Raw genomic sequence first — 21,279 nt, 5'->3', positions numbered from 1 at the left:
CGCTTTCTTGCCTCCGGGATCCCACCCAAAACCAAGCACTGTCGTGTACCCCTTTATACATATATATACGAAGGAAAACAGACGACAACTCTAGTGCTCTATAATAACACACGGTTCGTTTTCACCTTTTTGGCTTTGTATCAGTGCCAAATCATTGTCTTGTCTACCGCCCATGTTTTGCTTTGAAATTACTTAATTCATTTTCTTTTTGTTTTATTTCCCTTCTTTCCCATTGAAGATAAGTATTCCATTCTTTTCACCTTTTCTTGTCACTGACTAGTACTCCTCGTACCCTCTTCTCGTTCTCCACTTGTCTTCCATTCTCTTCCAGACTCATTCTCTGGCTGCTTTTCTTTTTGTGTAGAAAATAATTTCGTTGCTGAGTTAGCGCATCAATGGCGTGGAGTAATATGTTCTCATATTTTTCTTTCCCGAATTTCTATCGTATCTTTCAGGTTAGTTGTACAGTGTAATCTTTCCTCTTTTTTTCCTTGTTCTGTTATGCCATGATCATCAGCATAGGAGTACTTTAATTTTGCAGGCAAAGTTTGATAAGTTAATTAAATTTACATAATATTTAATTGTATTTGAAAATATATCATTTTGCATGCAAGATTTGATGAGATAAATTTACATAATATTTTATTATATTTGAAAAGATATCTTTTAGGGCTTGCGAAGTACTTCTGATAAAATTGTCATCGCTATGTATAATGGACCACAGTTGTCCATGGATTTCTGGGGATTGGACGAGGAACAAGTTTTAAACTAGATTTCATGGACTCTTTGAGTCTCGGGTTTTCATTTTCACCAGAATTGTCTGTCGGTAAAGATGCGCTAAAATGCTTCAACTGTTTGCAAGTTTTAATCCACACTGCAAACAAGAATTGATGGCTTACCAAACAAAACAGATACCATATATATAGCTGTATACATATGTGTAATATTATTTGAAATTTATTATGTGTAATGCTAATTGTAATAAATTTCATATCCCGGGATTCTGCACCAATTTGATTGAGAAATTAGATTTATTTAAAATAACCACAGCCACAAAAGGGAAGAAAGTAACACGGCACGAAACGGGCAATAATGGGGAGAGATCGGCTTTTGTCTTAGCACTTAACTTTGCCGGTCTGAGTTTTTAGTTTTTAATTTTTATGTTACTGTATTTTCAAAAAAAGGGCAGAGTGAGGTCGGCAGAGATGGGTACACACACTATCAAATCTCATGGAACCAAAGTTGCGAGGGATCACATGCTGGATTGGCTTATTCTACTGCTACTTGTGTTGATTGAGGTCATTCTCTATTTAATCCATCCATTTTACCGATTTGTGGGGAGGGCTATGATGACTGACCTGATATATCCCGTGAAAGAAAACACAGTGCCTGCATGGAGTGTTCCTGTAAGTTTTCTTCAGAATTAGTTCATCTAGTTGTTTGTTACGTGGATGGGCTTTCAGTTTTCAGAAAGTCGATTGTATTATGTATTGATTGAACATCCAAAGTCAAATTAAGATAGGATAATACTTCATTTTTCTGTTTTTGCTTCCTTGCGGTGTTGAGGAGTAAATAATTCATCAGGGTCTATACCTTTTTGATATTCAGATGTACACAGTTTTTTTGCCCATTGCTGTTTTCCTTTTATTCTATACGCGAAGGAAAGATGTCTATGATCTGCATCACAGCATCTTAGGTAATTTCATCTGCACTGTGCTTTTTATGTTTCACCTGTGCCTTTTTTCTTTCATGTTTGCTTCGACGTAAGTAGGATATTAATCATGAAGATTTTTGTATGAACCAAGAGCAGGCCTCTTATTTTCTGTGCTGATTACTGCGGTCATCACGGATGCAATAAAAAATGCAGTTGGCCGGCCTCGACCAGACTTCTTTTGGCGCTGCTTTCCTGATGGGAATGAAGTATGCCTCTGTTTCCGACCCTTTCCTTAACTCCTTGGTGCATTTTTTTTATGTACATTTTTTTTAATACAAGCACGTTTATTCTCTCTCTTATAAGAGCTTTACATCCCGTCAATTTTCTCTTTTTAAGCGATGCCTTGACAACAGTTCTGCTTTAACTTTTATCTTCCTTGAAGTTACCATGTTCCCAGCTAGCTGCTATATTCTGATATTGACCTTTGAATATAATTAATTGTTTGCTTCATTTTTAGTTGGCACTGTTACTATTTCCAATCCTTTAATTTTATTGCTTTTTGCCTTGTTCAGCTCTATAATCGATGGGGAAATGCAGTATGTCATGGTAGAGAAAGTGACATTAGGGAAGGACATAAGAGTTTCCCAAGCGGCCATACTTCTTGTAAGCTACAGTTGTAGCCATATCCTGCAAATTTTTCTATGTTTGTTTTGGTTGATTTATACTATGAATTGGAAATCTGAAACTTTACCGATGCTATTAATTATTTGGCCACTTTTGACGTTGCACTTCCTATCATTTGGATCATTTTGAAAAAGAAAAATCAACACGATTGTGCAAAACATTTGAGAAACAAAGTACTCTCAAGTTCTTGCTGATCAGCAAGGCTTGGGACTTTTCAGGCACAAGACAGTCGTTGCTTACTATTTTACAGCAGCTTTCCAAGTAGTGAGTGTTTGAAAGAAGATACTTGAATGCCATGTGAGATGTAATAACTGATAAAAAATAGTGTTGCGATGCAGGGTCCTTTGCTGGATTAGGTTTTCTCTCAATTTACTTATCTGGGAAAATCAAAGCATTTGATCAGAAAGGGCACGTGGCAAAGCTGTGCATTGTTTTTTTCCCTCTGCTTATTGCATCTCTTGTAGGCATCTCTCGAGTTGATGATTACGGGCATCATTGGCAGGATGTGTTCGCTGGAGGCCTTCTAGGTTTGTTAGTTTTCTGTCATCACTTGCTGATAGAGAAAGCTATATATATAGACATGGAATTCAAAATTTGACTTTAGGACCTCTTTCACATGGTAACAGGGCTGGTTGTGGCCGCATTCTGCTATGCACAGTTATTCCCACCCCCATATAATGATGAAGGTAAGATTTCCATCGCCTTTATTTCCCCAGCTTAGTCACTGTCGCTACGGGCTCCATTTTTTCTAAATCTCTGAATAAGATATCGCATCCCTGTTGTGTTTTCTCTTAAAAGGCAATAGCATCTTTACTTTAACATCTTGTCGCGTGCGGAGTGCGTCATCTGGACATGTTAGAAGTTCGTTCTCAAGCAGTGCTGGGTCATTTTTTCATGAAAAAAACCTGCAGAGAGAGTGAGAGTGACTCTCTAATGATAGTGATGAATTTTTCTAAGCCTTCCCTGTACATATTCTTGACCACAGGATGGGGACCTTATGAATATTTCAGAGCTCTGGAGGAGTCACGTTCCAATACAAATTCAAGGGAGTCTGTGAATGAACTTGACGTGCAGCCCATGAGTTTAGCCGTTGTGAGTCCGCAAGTCAGGAAACACGGAAACGAGTTTGCTGCTTTGGAGGATTTGGAATCCGGTAGGAGGTGACTAAGCATTTTCTAGCTTGTGATCTACTTTTGTCCATATTTTGTATGAGTTGGATTCTTTCTTCTCTACTTTTCTTTTGGTCAATAGAATGTATTATTATAGTCAAATGAATAAATGAATGGTAGATATTTATGATACCGTGCAGTAGAAGCGAAAAAAAAAAGCTGATTAAATTAAAAAAATTAAAAAAAACAACTGAAAAAATCAAATGATAGAAAAAAATGATTAAATTAATTATAATATTTTAAAAAAATTCAATTCAATTCGATTTTGATTTCAACAATCTGAAGCAGAAAGAATTTGAAAATGAGTACTACTATCTTCTGTATCAAGTGTATTATGATCTCATGATAAACGTGTATTATGATCTCATGATAAACAAGGCACGAGTATCATTTATGATCAATATTTTATTTGATATTCATAGTATTTTCAAATGAATTTATATATATTAATTGAGATTAAATTTTATAATTCTTTTTTTCAAAAACCAAAAATAAAACAAATTTCATTAACCTTCTAACTATGTTGAAGTTATGTGATAAAATTGCTGAGGAATGATGGCCATGTTACTTAATTTAGCCTCAATTTAATCAGCTAGGCATGTTGTCCTTTTTTGTTGGCTATTATAATTTACATTTCAACCAATTGGCAAGTGACACATTGAAATGAGCAATGATTCAAGTTAATAATCGAGTGAGAGTTCCGATCAGATATGAGTTCTTAAGATAATTCTGTAAATCTACAATTGTAGCCTGCACGGTCGCAATTTAAAAAAAAAAATTGAATTAGCGCTTTTTTATTAAAAAAAATTAGTCAAATAGCAAATTTAAAAAATAAACTACCAAAATAACATAGTTTATATTGCAGTTGAAAAATGCACTGTTTTGAAAAGTGACATTTTAAAAAATTATAAAACGAGTTGCACGAATTACGATTAAGATAAATAGGAAAAAAGATACATTAAAGTTTTGATTATAATATTACTAATTTCATAAAAAACAATTTAATAATAAAAAAATGTCACCAGTAATAACATAAATATGTCCCATTTGCTTTTAGAGATTGCGAGTGACTTGACATTTTCTGACGTTGGGATTTGACATCTCAATGAATACTCTGTAATAAAATAAAATAAAATAAATTGAAAAGGTAAGTTCATAACTTTATCTTAGTGGTGCATTGCCGGATTCGCGACAAAGCGTCGCATAGAGCTACAAGAGAAAGAGAATGTGGAAGGGGACATCCATTAACAAACTGTGAAATGGTAGGGTAATGGAATTCTGGCTTTTGAAGCATAATTTATTGCAGCTAACATGAGCAGAAGACTGGTAGCTTGCTGGGATGAAACTTTACAACAAAGCACGGAACGTGTAGCTTTCTGATTCCTTGTATAATTACTAGAAATCTTACGTTAATTACAATGAGAGTAATTATTAATATTTATTAAAATAAAAAACAGATACATAAAGAGAAATCATAAATATAAATATTTTTATCATTTTTAGTTAAGGTTATCAATCTTGTTTTTTCAATTGTAACAACATGTTTCGGTTTCAAAGTGTTTTAACTTGTATTTTTGAGACATATATATAATTTAAAATATTAATTTAATAAACATAATTTTAATACAGGTAAAAAATAAATTAACTTGAAATTACCTAATTAAAATTTCAAACACAAATAAAAAAGAAAGTTGAAATTAATATTACCTGATCAACTCGACGGGTCCAAAAATAAATTGGACGACTAGTAAAAGTATTGTTTGACTAAAAAAGAATTTGAGAAAATATTTTTTTAAAAAAAATACTGAGATGACAACATATTAAGTCAACCCAGAATAACTTGAGTTAACTGTTCAAGTTCATGACCTGTGCCATGAGATCATGATAACCCCAAATAAAGCAAATCAAAACAAAGTATAAAACTCAATTACCAATAAACTCATAATTGAACGATGAAATTAGAAAAAAAAAATCAATCTATAAAAAGAACACAATAAAATGATATTCATAAACAAAATTACAGATTTGAACAAAATACAAAAATGTTATCGGCAATTTTACAAGACCTTTTTAAATTCTGGTTGTTCTAAAATTTTAATTTGAGATATAAAAATATGAGAGGAGACTCCTAGTAAATTTAAATCCGGTCCAATGATTGGATCGAGATATATAATTGGTATTATAAAACTAAATAATATTTAAAAAAAACACCAAAACACTATTTATCAAGAACTAAACAACAATAACATAACTGTAATGTTTTGGGCCATAATTTGGACGACATTTTCAGGATGGATCAAGATTTTAATCAAAATAAAATCTATTACGGTTTGTTTTATTTTTTAAACTAGATATACATACCATTTTAAACGTAACAGAAGCAGCAATTCTGATCTATATGAGTAGTAAATGTTTTTCTTTCATGACAGCGGAAAGCGTGACCGATGGAAAATGATGCAGTTAGATTACAGGTGATACGCGCAGTTTCTTTGAATTTAAAATACTCGCCCTTTCACTACTCTCTGTTTTTCCCCCTTCTCTCAGGTCAGCTCAGCTACATCCTCTTCTAAATCCCTGTATACTCTGTATTCGCTCACCAGTCATTTGAGTCTATGATAACAGCGTGCTTCATGCTAGTTTCATTTTCCGTTCAGCGGAGTAGTAATATTGATGCCCGGCACTGTTCGTTTTGGACTCCATCCGAACTGTTTGTTCGCTGACAAGATGAAGAGCGTGTTTGGTAGTGTGGTTGCGGGTGCTTTTCAAATAATTTTTCATGCTAAAATGCATGCCAACGATGTTTTCTCATTTTTTAAAAATTATTTTTAATATCAGCACATCAAAACGATCCAAAACGTACAAAGCATATTAAATTTTAACAAAAAAAAAATTTCTAATTTTTAAAAACACAGGCACAACCGCGTTCTCAAACGATACCGAAAGCAAGGAAAGGACAGGAGAGGGTAACTTGCTGCGTCTTTTTTTGCTCATAAATAAAAGGTTATCTCTCTACATACCTTTTTGCTCTCGTATTCTCGTTTATTTTGGAATAAAACTGTTATTTTTTTTTCTTTTTAAATATTCAAATAAAAAACAATATTATTTTATTTTAATATATTTTAAATAAAATATTTTTAAAAACAATATAAACTAGCTGCCAAGTGACCGTAAAAAGCACGCTATAACAGTTTCAATCGTGCAAACAACAACTATACAAATTGCCAAGTGGGTCCTCAAAAAGAACAATAAAGAAAAGCAGCATGTGACTCCCACTCTATCATTTCTCTACTCATGGAAAAAAAGCAAAGCTACTTGCCAACCGAAAAGGCAAATAAGGCAAGAAATTTACAAGAATTGGAGTTGTTTGTCTGTTTGACTGTTAGATCGGAATTGCTCCTTTTTACAGCAACCAAACTCCCTTATAGAAACAAGAACATCAATCGATGTTAAAGGCTTGGACATCGATCTTTGAGAAATTCCGAAACAAAACATCACACTCTCCCTTTCAGCTTCTCAAGAGATGGGAGGCGGAACGACAGATCCGAATGAAGATACAGCAGGTGTTTATCTCCCCCTTCGGAATGACGATGGCATTGTTAATGATTCGGGTGACAGTCGATTGAAACAGCTGGGTTACAAGCAAGAACTTAGCCGTACCCTCTCGTGCGTATATCCTTTCCTTGATCATCTCTTAATAGATTAAACTTCCCGTGTATGTTTTCTTTTCCTCTGAATATGGCTTGTTAATTTTGCGACTTGTGTAGGCTAATTGCAAATTTCTCAGTGACCTTCTCCATTGTGTCAGTCCTCACTGGTCTGACAACGATGTACAGTTCGGGTCTAACCTATGGCGGGCCAGTTACGATGGTATATGGGTGGCCGGTAGTGGGTATGCTGACCCTCACCGTGGGGATGTCAATGGCCGAGATTTGCTCTGCTTATCCCACTTCTGGAGGGCTTTACTTTTGGAGTGCAAGGCTTTGTGGCCAAGATTGGGGGCCTCTTGCTTCTTGGCTCACTGGCTGGTAAGTGCGCTTCTTCCTTCTTATTTCTTCTTAGCTCTCCTTTTTTTTATTTAATTAAAGTAGTTGATGGAGATCCCGTGATCTGTTTAATTTAAACCTATGCATATATCTGACCAGTGATAAAACAATGAGTGGAGTATAAGGCAATTGGGCTTCGTTATGCAATTCTTGTTAGGCAGCATTCACTGTTGTGATAATTTTAAAAACTAAAATTATAAACAAAGAAAGTAAAAACTTGGAAAAACCTCATTATACATTACTATACATAATGCAAAAACGTATGGTGTTTTTACTGTTAAAAAAAATAGCATGCATCCTCTCTCATTTCACTGTTAATTATAATGGTGTAATTTAAAAAAATTTCAATTTCATCCTTAAATTTTATTTGCATGAATGAACCCTTTTGAAACCAAATTAAAGCTTAATTACATGTTTGTTTTTTAGCGAGGGAGGCTTGAGTTGAAAGAAAAGGGACTTGAGTGACAAAAACGAGTAACGGAGGTGATAGATTGGAAATTTCTATTAAAAGTCATTTGAGTCCTTCATTTTGGTTTAGAGAGAGAAAGTATCTGTTGGTGAGGAATTCGGCCTCTAAAACAATCGTTTTTTATATTAAATAGTTCTATATGATGAGAAGAGTTAGTATTAGATGTTTTTTCATCTTGAAAACACATAGAAAATCATATCTGAGCTTTAGTTTTTTTTTTATGTCGAGTGGATTTCGTGTTTTAAGATTTTTTTTATGTTTTTCATGGTTATAGATTAATTTAATAAGATTTTTAAGATGTTTTGGATAAAAAAAATATATTCAAAATAGGTGTTAGGTAAGAAAATAAAAGACCCCACATAAAGTTTATAATCAAATTATTAATAAAAAAATTCTTTATTTTCTTAATATTTTTTAATATATTTTAAAAGATTTATCCAATTTACAGCAGAGTAGAGTACAAAATAATGTACTAGTTGTTAAGGGAAGGATGACATAACTAGCGGGAAGTTCTTTAAAAAAAAAAACGATTGTTTATGATTTGTGTCAAATGCCAATCGTCATCCTTGCTGTGGTTTCAATCCAGCCTAGAATGCTCCACTTTCTGTGGTTTGACAATATCATATTTGACGGGCTCAAGCCCAATTTAGAGATAAAAAAAAATCTAGGTATATCTGTAACTCAAATAAAGTCGTTAGCCAAATGCAGAGACTTGATGGTTTTAAGGCCCAATCTGTTAAAATAGAATTCAGAAGGGCTTTACCAATCAAAGGTCCAGAATGGACCCAACATCTAATAAAAGATATATACCTTCAACTTTGCTAGTTTAAAATATATTTTTATTCAACAATATATTAAAATAATATATATTTTTTATTTTTAAAAAATTATTTTTGACGTCAGCACATTAAAACGATTCGAAAATAATTTTTTTTCAAATTTTTAAAAAACACAATTTTAAATGTGTTTCCAAACACTACTAGAGTTTATTAATTGTTACAACATATATGTCAGTCTTTTTTTTTTGAATATATTCAAATTGTTACAACATATATGTCAGTCAAAATCAGTCATGCTTGATAAAGATAGGACTGCTAATTACTCATTTTTAGATTTGTAGAATTATAGGAATAAGATTGCTCCTTTTAATTTCTTTTTCGTCATAGGCATATATGATTGCCTCTTCACAATCGCAACTCGAAACTTCCAACTTGTTTAGATAAAAACACGTGTCTGAGTATTCTGCTTGGAGTTATTAGCATGAGAGTTTCAACTAGCTATTCTCGATATGTGTTTACACTCCCTACTCCACACTTAGGCAAGTAATCACAATTAGATTGTGTTTGGTTAAGTGGTAACTTTCATGTTTAGGTGCCACCATAATTTTAATGTGTTTGGTTAGATGTAAACCATACATTTTGTTTTACGGGACCCATAAAAACTTGCATTGAAACCGCAGGCGTAGCAGAAGCAATTCTGAGTGTGTTTGTTTTTGTGGTAATTGTTGTGATTGTGGTTTGAAAAAAATAATTTTGAAAAAATTACTTTTGCTGTGGTTGGTTCATATAAAATGTTTGTTTGGTTAAAATTATGGTTTGACTTTATTTTATCAAAAATAATGGCATGATATGTTTGGTTAAAATTGTGAGTGGGGTTGGTGTTGTATAGAAAATGACTAGAAAGGACATAAATTAATTTATTGTTTGTTTTAATAGGAAAAATAACATTTAGTACAAACAATAATCGGCATAAAAAGAAAATTGTTCATTTTTTTTAAAAAAAATAAACATTATTGCCCTATCAAACTTGTTGCAATCTTATCACGAACTTAATCCATACACGAAGCCCTCTGGTGCCCACGTGTTTATGATTGTGTAACCACGTCAGTTAAAGTATCAACAGGAACAAAATCAGGATGACGATCAAACTCGTTAAATGCAACATCTTGGATTGACTTTCTTCGAATGTAGTTATGCAGTGCCATTGATGCCACAATAATTTGAACTTGTGTTTTATAAGGAAACACTGGTATGTTTTGCAAGATTCTCCATTTTTTTTTCCAAACTTCAAATGTATGTTTTATTACACATCGTAACGATGAATGGACATGGTTGAATATTTCTTCCCGACTTTGTAGTTGTTCTCGTCGATGAAATTCTGGAAGATAATATATCTCACCTCTATATAGCCCCAAGTAACCATACTCATTTAGATATCCTGAATCAATGAGATAATACTTTCCTACAACAAGATAATGATAGTACAAAACTTATTTTCTATTGCAGATACAAAATAAATTTATTCAAATTGAACAACATATAAATTTTTTATTTCGCAATACCTTCTTGTGGCTTTAGAAATCTTATATTTGAATTGTCAATCGCCTCATGAAATATTATTGTATCGTGTGCACTACCTTCCCACTAAGCCCAAACAAATATAAATTGCATGTTAAAGCTACATGTTGCCATTATATTTTGAGTTGGTACACCTTTTCTGCCAATAAATGGTATTTGATTTGCTTGTGATACACAAGCACGTACATGTGTTCCGTCAATCGCGCCAATTAAATGTAATTCAAATATTTTTTGTAATTATTTAACAACTTAGATAAAGTATTTTTCACCTTGAAATGTGGCATATATCTTGTATTCATTGCAATTTTCATTGGTGTTGTTGAGAATTCTGGATCTATCGGTTTGATAAAATCAACAGTTAGCAAGCACACCGACCTAAGAACTTCGTTGAAAAATCTGCTTACGGTTTCACCTGAATGTTGAAATCTCTCATGAACTTCCATGTTTGAAGATCCTAGAGCTAAAGTATAGGGAAACATGTCTACCTTCTCAATAACACTCATCATTCTAGACTGTTTTAACTCATGCAACGTTTCCAAATCAACACACAAACTCTGCAATGTTTCTGCATCCATCCGAAACATGTTAACACAATGTACTCAATGCCCATTTAAAATTTCATTCAACCATCTCATTTATGTGTTGTACGAAACCATACATGGTTCTTTGTAAATATAATTATTATAATACAAAGTCAGTGCTCCAACCGTGCATAATATTAATTTATTGCGATCACACTCTCTAAGCCAAAACAATTTGCCTTTCTCATCATCATCGTCTTGATTTGCATCGTTGTCTTTCATTGCCTAATGATGATAATGAGGAAGGCAAATTGTATTGGCTTAGAGAGTGTGATCGCAATAAATTAATATTATGCACGGCTGAAGCACTGACTTTGTATTATAATAATTATATTTACAAAGAACCATATATGGTTTCATACAACACATGGATGAGATGGTTGACTGAAATTTTAAATGAACATTGGGTACATTGTGTTAACATGTTTCGAATGGATGCAAAAACATTGCAGAGTTTGTGTGTTGATTTGGAAACGTTGCATGGGCTAAAACAGTCTAGAAGGATGAGTGTTATTGAGAAGGTAGACATGTTTCCCTATACTTTAGCTCTAGGATCTTCAAACATGGAAGTTCAGGAGAGATTTCAACATTCAGGTAGGAGAGATTTCAACATTCAGGTGTAACCGTTAGCAGAATTTTCAACGAAGTTCTTAGGTCGGTGTGCTTGCTGACTGTTGATTTTATCAAACCGGTAGATCCAGAATTCTCAAGAACACCAATGGAAATTGCAATGAATTCAAGATATATGCTACATTTCAAGGTGAAAAATACTTTATCTAAGTTGTTAAATAATTGAAAAAGGTTACAAAAAATATTTGAATTACATTTAATTTGATCCGGAAACTATTTTTGTTTTTGTAGAACTGTATTGGCGCGATTGATGGAACACATGTACGTGTTTGTGTATCACAAGCAAATCAAATACCATTTATTGGTAGAAAAGGTGTACTAAAAAATATTTGAATTACATTTAATTTGATCCAGAAACTATTTTTGTTTTTGTAGAACTGTATTGGCGCGATTGATGGAACACATGTACGTGCTTGTGTATCACAAGCAAATCAAATACCATTTATTGGTAGAAAAGGTGTACTAACTCAAAATATAATGGCAGCATGTAGCTTTGACATGCAATTTACATTTGTTTGGGCTGAGTGGGAAGGTAGTGTACACAATACAATAATATTTCATAAGGCGATTGACAATCCAAATATAAGATTTCCGAAGTCACAAGAAGGTATTGCAAAATAAAAAATTTAGGTGTTGTTCAATTTGAATAAATTTATTTTGTGTCTGCAATAGAAAATAAATTTTGTACTATCATTATCTTGTTGCAGGGAAGTATTATCTCGTTGATTTCGGGATATCCAAATGAGTATGGTTACTTGGCTGGTTGAAACTCTCATGCTGATAACTCCAAGCTGAATACTGGAACATGTGTTTTTATCTAAACAAGTTAGAAGTTGTGATTGTGGAAAGGCAATCATATATGCCTGTGACAAAAAAAAAATTAAAAGGAGCAATCTTATTCCTATAATTCTACAAATCTAAAAATGAGTAATTAGTAGTTCTATCTTTATCAAGCATGATTGATTTTCTTTTCTTTTGTTTTTTTAAAAAAGACTGACATATATGTTGTTACAATTAATAAATTTTGGTAGCGTTTGGAAACACAATTAAAATTGTGTTTTTTAAAAATTTGAAAAAAGAAATTGTTTTCGAATCGTTTTAATGTGCTGACGGCAAAAATAATTTTAAAAAAATAAAAAATATATATTATTTGAATATATTTTCGAATAAAAAAAATATTTTAAACTAGCAAAGTTGAAGGTATATATATCTTTTATTAGATGTTGAGTCCATTCTGGACCTTTGATTGGTAAAGCCCTCCTGAATTTTATTTTAACAGATTGGGCCTTAAAACCATCAAATCTCTAGATTTGGCCAACAGTTTTAGTTGAGCTATATATATATCTAGATTTTTTTTTATCTTTGAATTGGGTCTGAGCTCGTCAAATATGATATTATCAAACCACAAAGAGCGGAGCATTCTGGGCTGGATTGGAGCCACAACAAGGATGCTAATTGATATTTGACATAAATCATAAACAATCATTTTTTTTTAAAGAACTCCTTGCTAGTTATGTCATCCTTCCCTTAACAACTATTACATTATCTTTCATTCCACTACAAACTGGATAATTTTTTTTAAAATATATTAAGAAAATAAAGAATTGTTTTTATTAATAATTTGATTATAAACTTTATGTGAGGTCTTTTGTTTTCTTACCTAACACCTATTTCGAGTATATTTTTTTTTACTCAAAACACCTATAAAACATCTTAGAAATCTTATTAAACTAGTCTATGGCCACGAAAAACATGAAAACCCGTCTCAAAACACGAAATTCACCCGACACCAAAAAATATCTCAAGCTCATATATGATTTTCTAAGTGTTTTCAAGATAAAAAAACACCTAATATTAACTCTCCTCGTCATATAGAACTATTTAATTTAAAAAAACGATTATGTTCGTGTTGGGATTGCAACAAGTTTGATGGCTAAAAAAAATAAACAATTTTCTTTTTATGTTGATTGTTGTTTGTACTAAATGTTATTTTTCTTATTAAAATAAATAATAAATTAAATTATGTCATTTCTAGTCATTTTCTATACAACACCAACACCAATCACAATTTTAACCAAATATATCATGCCATGATTTTTGACAAAATAAAATCAAACCATAATTTTAACCAAACACATATTTTATATGAACCAACCACAACAAAAATGATTTTTTTAAAATCACTTTTTTCAAACCACAACCATGTTTTTGTGTTTGAGTATAGCTGTGATTGTTTTTTAAAGTGTTTTTTACTTAAAAATGTATTAAAATAATATTATTTTATTTTTAAAAATTTATTTTTGATATCAGTGCATAAAAGTAAAAAATAATAATTTTTTTTAAAATTTTTTAAAAGCAATTCTAAAATGTAAAATCAAACAAATTTACACATTTTCCCGCTAGCATTTATATCATCACCGAACGCAAACAGCTAGCTCTCGTGATTGTCAGGCTTTTTCAGAATCAGTCTGACTGATAAGGAAGGGTCTCAGGCCTGACTTGTTTGTACATTGTATATGAAACGAAAGTGCCTGCATTTATAAAATATATGGTATTCAGGTTTGATAGTAGGGACCATCTTGACAATTTGTATTTCAAGTCTCGACCATTGAATTTGTGCAGTTACATTTACTGCATAATGTATGAAATGAATATAATATATAGTATGTCTCCGGGAAAATATCCTCCGGTGAGAAATCTCTTGGCTCTTGGCTAGGTTGGATCTTGAAAAGGAAAGTTGATATCTAGAGATGGAAAATGGATATCCACTGTATGGAAACACAGAGCATATACATGAACCAGGAAAAAGAAGTACATGCCAGCCAATATAAAAAGTAATCATTGAATGTATGGCAACTTTTAGAGTTAGCTTAGACCATTACACTATCTAAGCCTTGGACGCATATAATGACATAAACCATCCCAATCCTACTCATCTTCGAAGAATTGGTCTGTGTGGTTACTGTTAATGAGGAAGTTCATCCAGCTTCGAATCTTATATTCAAGCTCAATTGTCGGTTTCTTAGTAAAATGACAAACGCGTATCATTTCGAATGTTCAATGAGTTTCATATCTGCACTCATTTTTGTAAAAAAAAACATCTAATGTCAACTAAAAATAGAAATATTGTTTCTTAGCCTCATTGTCACTGTAGGCCTTGTTTGATTATTTTTTTTTTCTAATTATTTCTGGAGAGATTATGTGAAGTTTTCTTTCAGAGTAGATTTTAATATCTTCCCTTGAAATATATGTTTTGTTTAGATTTCCCCCTAAATCTAGTTTTCATATCAATCTCCCCTGAATTTCCAAACTTGTCCTGATCACATCCTTTTTTCAGACTCTTTTTAGAGCTGCAACTTGTCAACGAGATTGATGCTAGAGCTACTACATGAGAAAGCCAATCTCCTTATCTCTTGTCCTTTATTTTACGTGCTACTTCTCTCCCCACCTCACCACTCCCATTTTCCTTATTTTCTCTTGCAAAAACTTTAAATTTAAACATGACTATTTTTATTTAATAAACGACAGAGACAAGACATGCTGGAAATTTCATCTTCTATTATAAAATCTTTTATCCTTTGTCACCCAGACAAAATTCAGAGAGATAAAAAAAAACAAACCATGGGGACACAATTAAGAGAATGGTCTGACCACGTGATTCTGGGTTAACAAATGGACACGATAACCTCGATAAGTATAACTCAACTATTGAGTTTATTTTCTGAAGGTTACTGATTCGAGTCTCACAAACCTCATGATTATTGGAAGTTTACATGATCGTTAATTTTAGAGCCCATAAAATTAATTGAAATATGTTCAAACTAACCCGAATATCTACAACAACAATAATAATAATAATAATAAGCACCAGGGCTTGTAGCCCAGCGGCAGAGGCAAGGTTTCCTTGTCTCTGTCACCTGGGTTCGAGCCCTAGCGTGCACGCCTGTCACCCCCGCGGTGTCTTACATGCCTACTGGGCTTGCAGGGTGTTCAGTGGGTCCGGGAATTAGTTGTGGTGAGCGTAAGCTGGCCCGGACACCCCGGGTTAAAAAAAAAAAATTAATAATAATAATAATAAGAAAACAAATGGGCACGTTGCGGATTTTCCATGCACCGTCGTTCAAGATTCAGGTCCCCCCACTCTCCATAAATTGCATGTCCTTCGATAACCTCACACCGGGGTTTAGTGATATCCCCTAAGCTCCCCCCTCCCTTCTTCCCCTGAAAAAGCACCCACACAAAATTATATCTGGACAAGAAAATCCTCGCAAATCACAATCCGAGATTCTCTTTCGTGTTTTTTGGTAAAAATATTATTTCCTTATTGTCCCTTTTAACTTTATGGACCAAGTATGAAAGCTGCCATCAAAAAATGGAAATTGTTTTTCTAAAAAATCGTTGGTTGGTGAGAATAATAGTAGAAAAATAAGCTGCAACAAATCTTAATTAAAAGATATGAGTAAAAAATAGAAAAAGAAAGAAAATATCTGTAAATACATTGAATCAACCCTGTATTATAAAAAATATTTTCATAGTGTTTTATGAAATTTTAATTTTTTTTATTTTTTTATATTATCTTTTACTATATCAATAATAAATTTTAAAAATAAAAAATATTTTAATATATTTTTAAATAAAAATAATTTTAAAAATAATTTTTATTACACGGAAATAATGAAATCAACAGTACAAAGTAAAGTTAAAGTCTTTAATAATGATTGGGATGGTCACGCATGCCATTCAAATACAAATGATATTTACCAAACTGTTCATCAAAACTTTCTCATCGCTTATTATTTTGTCTGAACGACATTAAAAAGGAAAAACACCCTGCCATTGGTGTACTATCCACTTATCCAGGATAGCAGTGAGATGTTTACTATAGTTAACTATAAAGATTGCTTGCGTCGACACCAGGCAAACAAAGATAAAATTTAGACAAGCTGTAGAGTACAGGAAAGGAGGGAAGTATAACAGACAGAGAGTTAGAAAGAGAGATTGATTGGTTTTTTGCTACTGATTCTCTATCTCTCTCATCTTTCATGGGTCTTCCAACTCATACAGCTCAAAACGGCGGCGGTTTCCTTGATACAGGCACTGCCCGTCTTAAAGAGCTTGGCTACAAACAAGAGCTTAAGCGTGATCTCTCGTAAATCTCTCAAGAACCCTTTTCTTGTTTCCTGTTTTCAAGCTTTCTTGGCAACCTTCTCCTTCTGATGAATCACCAATGAATTGGACCAATATGGTTAAAAAATTGCAGGGTGTTTTCCAACTTTGCGTTTTCATTTTCGATCATATCAGTGCTGACTGGTATAACCACACTTTACAATACTGGTCTCAATCTTGGAGGGCCAGTTTCGTTACAGTATGGGTGGTTCATAGCTGGTGGGTTCACCATGATTGTTGGGTTGGCAATGGCTGAAATTTGCTCTTCTTACCCAACTTCTGGTGGTCTCTACTATTGGAGTGCAAAGCTTGCTGGTCCTAATTGGGCACCCTTTGCATCTTGGATCACTGGCTGGTAATATTTCTTGTTTCCTATAGTTTTCTTTGTTCCTAAATCATCTTGCTTGCTTAGAATTTGATTGTGTTTTTGGAATTCTGTGGTTTTGCTTTCACAATTTATTTGCCTTCATTTCTCATGACCTTATCGTTGTTACCACCAACTTTGTTAATCCTTTACTTCTAAACATGGAACTTTTTAGGCTGCACAATATTTCCCGCAGTAGCAGCCATGACATAAGGGTCTCAATTTGCTTGATGCTCTCTGTTTCCCTTTCTGGGTCATGGTTTCAGAATCCCTCTATTTTTAATTGTGGGCACCGTTTATAGGCTGGTGTTTTTCACATTATAGGCCGCGGGAACTTGAAGTTTTCTTTGAAATTTTATGCTTGAACTTTGCTCATTGTACTGCAAATTGAATTGGTTAATTAGTAACCATACCCATGGAGTCAGAGTAATATTGTGACGAGCCTCAAACAATCACAGGAGGATGATATGCTGAAATATAATGCGCTGGAATGGTATGGACATACTCCTTTTCTTATTATGCAATACGGTTGAGTTCATGAATTTATTTAGCTTGTGTGAGCATGCTTCAAAATGTATTATAGCATCTGCATTGCAAGAATAAATGTGAGATCCAACAAGCTTTCTGGGGGATGCTTGCAGAGAAATTCGAAAAGTTTTAGCCACCAAGGAAAGAAAGAAATGGTGATTCACTAAATGTAGTTTTCACACTGACCTTCATTTCAATGAGGGTGAATTAAGACACAAACGATTGATTTGTTTCTATACAACACCTCAGATATATACCACGCTTGAAACTTGAGTCAACAAACCATGGTAAGTGCTCTTATTCTGTATTGAGCTGAATCTTCAGGGAATTGTAGGGTGTGAATTTAATTATCTAGCATTCATTGCTTTTCTCCAGCTTATTCTTTTGAGTTCATATCACTGATATAGTTATGTTGTCTTCTTTGGTTTTTCAAGGAAAAGTTAGATATATAGCTGGTACAGTCAACCACTTTTGCTAAGTTGGTCCTCCCTTGAACATACTCTAATGCAGTGAATTGTCTTTTTTCCTTGCAGGTTCAACATTGTTGGTCAGGTACAGCTAAGAATCCATAGTCGATTTTGCTGCCTTCAGTTTCCACTGTTATAAATTCTAACCACTTCTGTACATTCTTGTTTCCAGTGGGCTGTTACAACCAGTGTAGATTTCTCACTTGCACAGCTGATTCAGGTTATCATTCTCCTAAGCACAGGTGGAAAAAATGGTGGTGGATATGAAGCATCCAAGTATGTAGTTATTGCTATGCATGGGGGGATTTTACTCCTGCATGCTGCACTAAATAGTCTTCCCATCTCACTCTTATCTTTCTTCGGACAGCTGGCTGCTGCCTGGAATCTTGTAGGTATGAAAAATTCCGGCTACAGTTTCTCTTTGTTCTCTTGAGCCAACCATATTTTTTTGCTTTTTTTTTTTCAATTTTTACTGAACCTTTGCATTCTTAGGTGTTGTGGTTCTTACAATACTCATTCCCCTTGTTGCAACGGAAAGGGCTAGTGCCAAGTTTGTGTTTACACACTTCAACACTGATAATGGGGATGGAATCAATAGTAAAGCTTACATTTTTGTTCTGGGGCTTTTGATGAGTCAATATACCCTCACTGGGTATGACGCATCTGCTCATATGGTAAGTTGAATTGTTCTTCGAATCACGCGGAGTCCTAATTCCTATGAATTCAGTCCTGGGAATCTCAGATGTTGCTTTACTTCTCACGAATATGTTTCATTGTTTATAAACTCAAAAGTCAAACCAAGAACATCCAGTTTGTTGAAATCAAGTAGTTCCTTCTTCAAAAGCATTACGAGCTCACATATTTATTTACTTGCATAATAACCAGTACATTAATTAACTGTCTTTCCTTTTCACTTTTCTGCTGCTTTATGGAAAATTGGAGGAATGAAACTAAATAATCTTTTCTTTCTTACTGTTATTTCTAGACAGAGGAAACTAAGAATGCTGATAAGAATGGACCAAAAGGAATAATTAGCGCCATCGGGATATCAGTTATATTTGGATGGTTTTACATACTTGGTATCACCTTTGCAGTTACCAACATCTCTTACCTTTTGAGTGAAGACAATGATGCTGGCGGTTATGCCATTGCTGAAATATTTTACCTAGCTTTTAAGAGAAGATATGGCAGTGGGGTTGGTGGAATTATCTGTTTGGGAGTGGTTGCCGTTGCCATATTCTTCTGTGGAATGAGTTCCGTTACAAGCAACTCTAGGTAATCTCGCTTGTTTGGTATCTCATGTTATCTGAAACTTGTGATGAGTTTACAATTCTTACTTGATTGCTGAGTAATCTTTGAATGTTCATTTTCAGGATGGCCTATGCGTTTTCTAGAGATGGAGCCATGCCACTCTCATCACTTTGGCACAAAGTGAACAATCAGGAGGTCCCCATAAATGCTGTTTGGCTCTCTGTGGTCATATCATTCTGCATGGCATTGACGGTATTCAGTTTTCACCATTTTCAGTTTGCTATTTTTGTCGTACTTTCTGAATTTCATTTCAAGAATCTTATTGCAATCATGCTGTGGAGTTTGTCGTTAAACTACATTCAGTAATGACTATTTTATTTGCTCATACTTTTGATTGCCTATGAATCCAGGACATCATATCAAATACTAACTTGGTTCAGGAGAGTAGGCACAGACCTAGTGAAAAGCATGTCATTTTTGTGGTTGGCTAAGGCGCACTTTTGCATTTAACCTCTAATGTCTGCATGCATTCTACTTATTGCTTCTTCCTATATGCTAAATGTGTGCCCCTTGTTTGCTCGTTATCTTCTGCAGTATCTTGGAAGTGAGGTGGCATTTCAGGCCATGGTTTCTATTGCTACGATTGGGCTGTACATTGCTTACGCCCTACCCATCTTCTTCAGGGTGACTTTGGCACGCAAGTCTTTTATCCCGGGACCATTCAACTTGGGTCGCTATGGTGTCCTTGTTGGATGGATTGCAGTCCTCTGGGTAGCAACTATCTCAATCCTCTTCTCATTGCCTGTAACCTACCCCATCACTAACGAGACACTCAACTACACTCCTGTTGCTGTTGGTGGCTTGCTAATTCTTACCATCTCTTCTTGGATCTTGAGTGCTCGTCATTGGTTCAGAGGTCCTGTAACCAATGTAGAAAGCTAAGTACGAGCATCAAGGAAAGAAATTCTATTGATTATAACGAGGATATTCATCCTATCATGAAGAGGCCTTGATCAGATGTACAAGGGAATAAAATTTTGCCAGTCGACAATAGATAAGCAAGGAAGTTGATGTTGATTTAGCACATCCTTTCGAACATTGTTCAATCTAGTTAAAACATGGATCAATCTACTTTTCTTATCATTGTCTGATTAAGTTGGTGCACTTGCAGAAGAAATCAAGAAATTGTGTCAGAAAAATAATAATATGTTTGTTAGCTGTCTTCTGCAATTGTCCCCCCCCCCCCCCCCCCCTGCGTCCGTGTGTCAGGAATAGATGAATTCCCAGTGTTTTATTCTTTAACATTAGTACGGTTCTCTAGGTTCACAGAATTAGAAAAAAGAAAGCTCTATATATACACGCACGTATCAATGGATAGAGGCTGATGCTACAGTAAGATGGTTGCCACTGAGCCCAAAAAAATCCAGACCAATGGTTGGGTTTTGGGATTTTTAATGAAAGGTTTTGGAAGGCTGAGATGAAATTTAAAATTTGTCGGGTCCCTCGATGGAAATCTTTTTTTATAAAATGTGTGATTCAAGCACAAATTGGGAAAACTAATGTACCCTATACTTTATTAGCATGCTTTCTAGCAACCATCCAAAAAAGAAAAGGATAAAAAAAAAAAGTGTCCGTAAGCACGTGTTAGAAAAATCTAGTGGGAAGTGTAATTAATTCCTTTGGCGCGTGAAGTTAGCAGCCTCAAAAAACCTCATAACTGTCATCTTTTGAGCCCCGAAGACGTGTTGAACAACGATTGGCTCGATGAGGACGACTTTTGGATCACAATCACGATAAGTCTTTCCTCACTCTCTCACACACAAAAGACATTAAATTTATATTTGTAATTTTTTTAGTTATTAAGAATTGAATTTTAAATGAAATTTAATATCATAAAAATAAATTCTACATCAACC

The 21,279-nt window shown here is 33.9% G+C and overlaps 3 protein-coding genes across 8 annotated transcripts; all 3 read left to right on the top strand.

The window, feature by feature from the left end:
- The first annotated feature begins 209 nt into the window (after positions 1-209).
- LOC133704886 (putative lipid phosphate phosphatase 3, chloroplastic) lies at positions 210-3,637 on the top strand. 3 transcript variants are annotated; one of them, XM_062129928.1, is made up of 8 exons: positions 210-455; positions 1,185-1,406; positions 1,609-1,696; positions 1,811-1,920; positions 2,227-2,317; positions 2,677-2,865; positions 2,965-3,024; positions 3,137-3,332. In XM_062129928.1, the coding sequence occupies exons 1-8, from the start codon at positions 396-398 to the stop codon at positions 3,256-3,258; spliced, it is 942 nt and encodes a 313-aa protein (XP_061985912.1). In that variant the 5' UTR covers positions 210-395; the 3' UTR covers positions 3,259-3,332. The 3 variants fall into 3 exon arrangements, with proteins under 3 accessions (XP_061985912.1, XP_061985913.1, XP_061985911.1); XM_062129929.1 differs by having other exon boundaries at positions 222-455; positions 1,190-1,406; positions 3,324-3,637; XM_062129927.1 differs by having other exon boundaries at positions 224-455; positions 3,324-3,637.
- Positions 3,638-6,776: 3,139 nt separating this feature from the next.
- On the top strand, positions 6,777-16,583 carry LOC133705088 (amino-acid permease BAT1 homolog). Of its 4 annotated transcripts, none has more exons than XM_062130178.1 (3): positions 6,777-7,170; positions 7,272-7,532; positions 9,922-10,148. In XM_062130178.1, exons 1-3 carry the CDS (start codon positions 7,028-7,030, stop codon positions 9,971-9,973), a joined length of 456 nt encoding a protein of 151 aa, XP_061986162.1. In that variant the 5' UTR covers positions 6,777-7,027; the 3' UTR covers positions 9,974-10,148. The 4 variants fall into 4 exon arrangements, with proteins under 4 accessions (XP_061986162.1, XP_061986165.1, XP_061986163.1 ...); XM_062130181.1 differs by lacking the exon at positions 9,922-10,148 and adding an exon at positions 14,925-16,583 and having other exon boundaries at positions 6,778-7,170; XM_062130179.1 differs by lacking the exon at positions 9,922-10,148 and adding an exon at positions 12,295-14,729 and having other exon boundaries at positions 6,778-7,170.
- LOC133705087 (amino-acid permease BAT1 homolog) lies at positions 16,437-20,518 on the top strand. The gene is made up of 8 exons (XM_062130177.1): positions 16,437-16,736; positions 16,848-17,108; positions 18,179-18,197; positions 18,285-18,504; positions 18,605-18,786; positions 19,098-19,387; positions 19,486-19,615; positions 19,958-20,518. Exons 1-8 carry the CDS (start codon positions 16,630-16,632, stop codon positions 20,303-20,305), a joined length of 1,557 nt encoding a protein of 518 aa, XP_061986161.1. The 5' UTR covers positions 16,437-16,629; the 3' UTR covers positions 20,306-20,518.
- Positions 20,519-21,279: the final 761 nt, after the last annotated feature.

Source organism: Populus nigra, chromosome 10 (assembly GCF_951802175.1).
Source record: "Populus nigra chromosome 10, ddPopNigr1.1, whole genome shotgun sequence".
Classification (NCBI taxonomy): domain Eukaryota; kingdom Viridiplantae; phylum Streptophyta; class Magnoliopsida; order Malpighiales; family Salicaceae; genus Populus; species Populus nigra.
The sequence above is the reverse complement of the archived record's forward strand: the minus strand, read 5'-3'. Positions and strand labels throughout refer to the sequence as shown.

Excerpts from the sequence above, each read along its gene's own strand:
- LOC133705088 (XM_062130178.1), top strand. The coding sequence starts at position 7,028 with ATGGGAGGCGGAACGACAGATCCGAATGAAGATACAGCAGGTGTTTAT. Across the intron at positions 7,171-7,271 it reads GAACTTAGCCGTACCCTCTC|GCTAATTGCAAATTTCTCAG; the intron begins GTGCGTATATCC and ends CGACTTGTGTAG. Across the intron at positions 7,533-9,921 it reads GCTTCTTGGCTCACTGGCTG|GAACAAAATCAGGATGACGA; the intron begins GTAAGTGCGCTT and ends AAGTATCAACAG.
- LOC133704886 (XM_062129927.1), top strand. The coding sequence starts at position 396 with ATGGCGTGGAGTAATATGTTCTCATATTTTTCTTTCCCGAATTTCTAT. Across the intron at positions 1,407-1,608 it reads TGCCTGCATGGAGTGTTCCT|ATGTACACAGTTTTTTTGCC; the intron begins GTAAGTTTTCTT and ends TTTGATATTCAG. Across the intron at positions 2,866-2,964 it reads GTTCGCTGGAGGCCTTCTAG|GGCTGGTTGTGGCCGCATTC; the intron begins GTTTGTTAGTTT and ends ACATGGTAACAG.
- LOC133705087 (XM_062130177.1), top strand. The coding sequence starts at position 16,630 with ATGGGTCTTCCAACTCATACAGCTCAAAACGGCGGCGGTTTCCTTGAT. Across the intron at positions 19,388-19,485 it reads TCCGTTACAAGCAACTCTAG|GATGGCCTATGCGTTTTCTA; the intron begins GTAATCTCGCTT and ends GTTCATTTTCAG. Across the intron at positions 19,616-19,957 it reads CATTCTGCATGGCATTGACG|TATCTTGGAAGTGAGGTGGC; the intron begins GTATTCAGTTTT and ends TATCTTCTGCAG.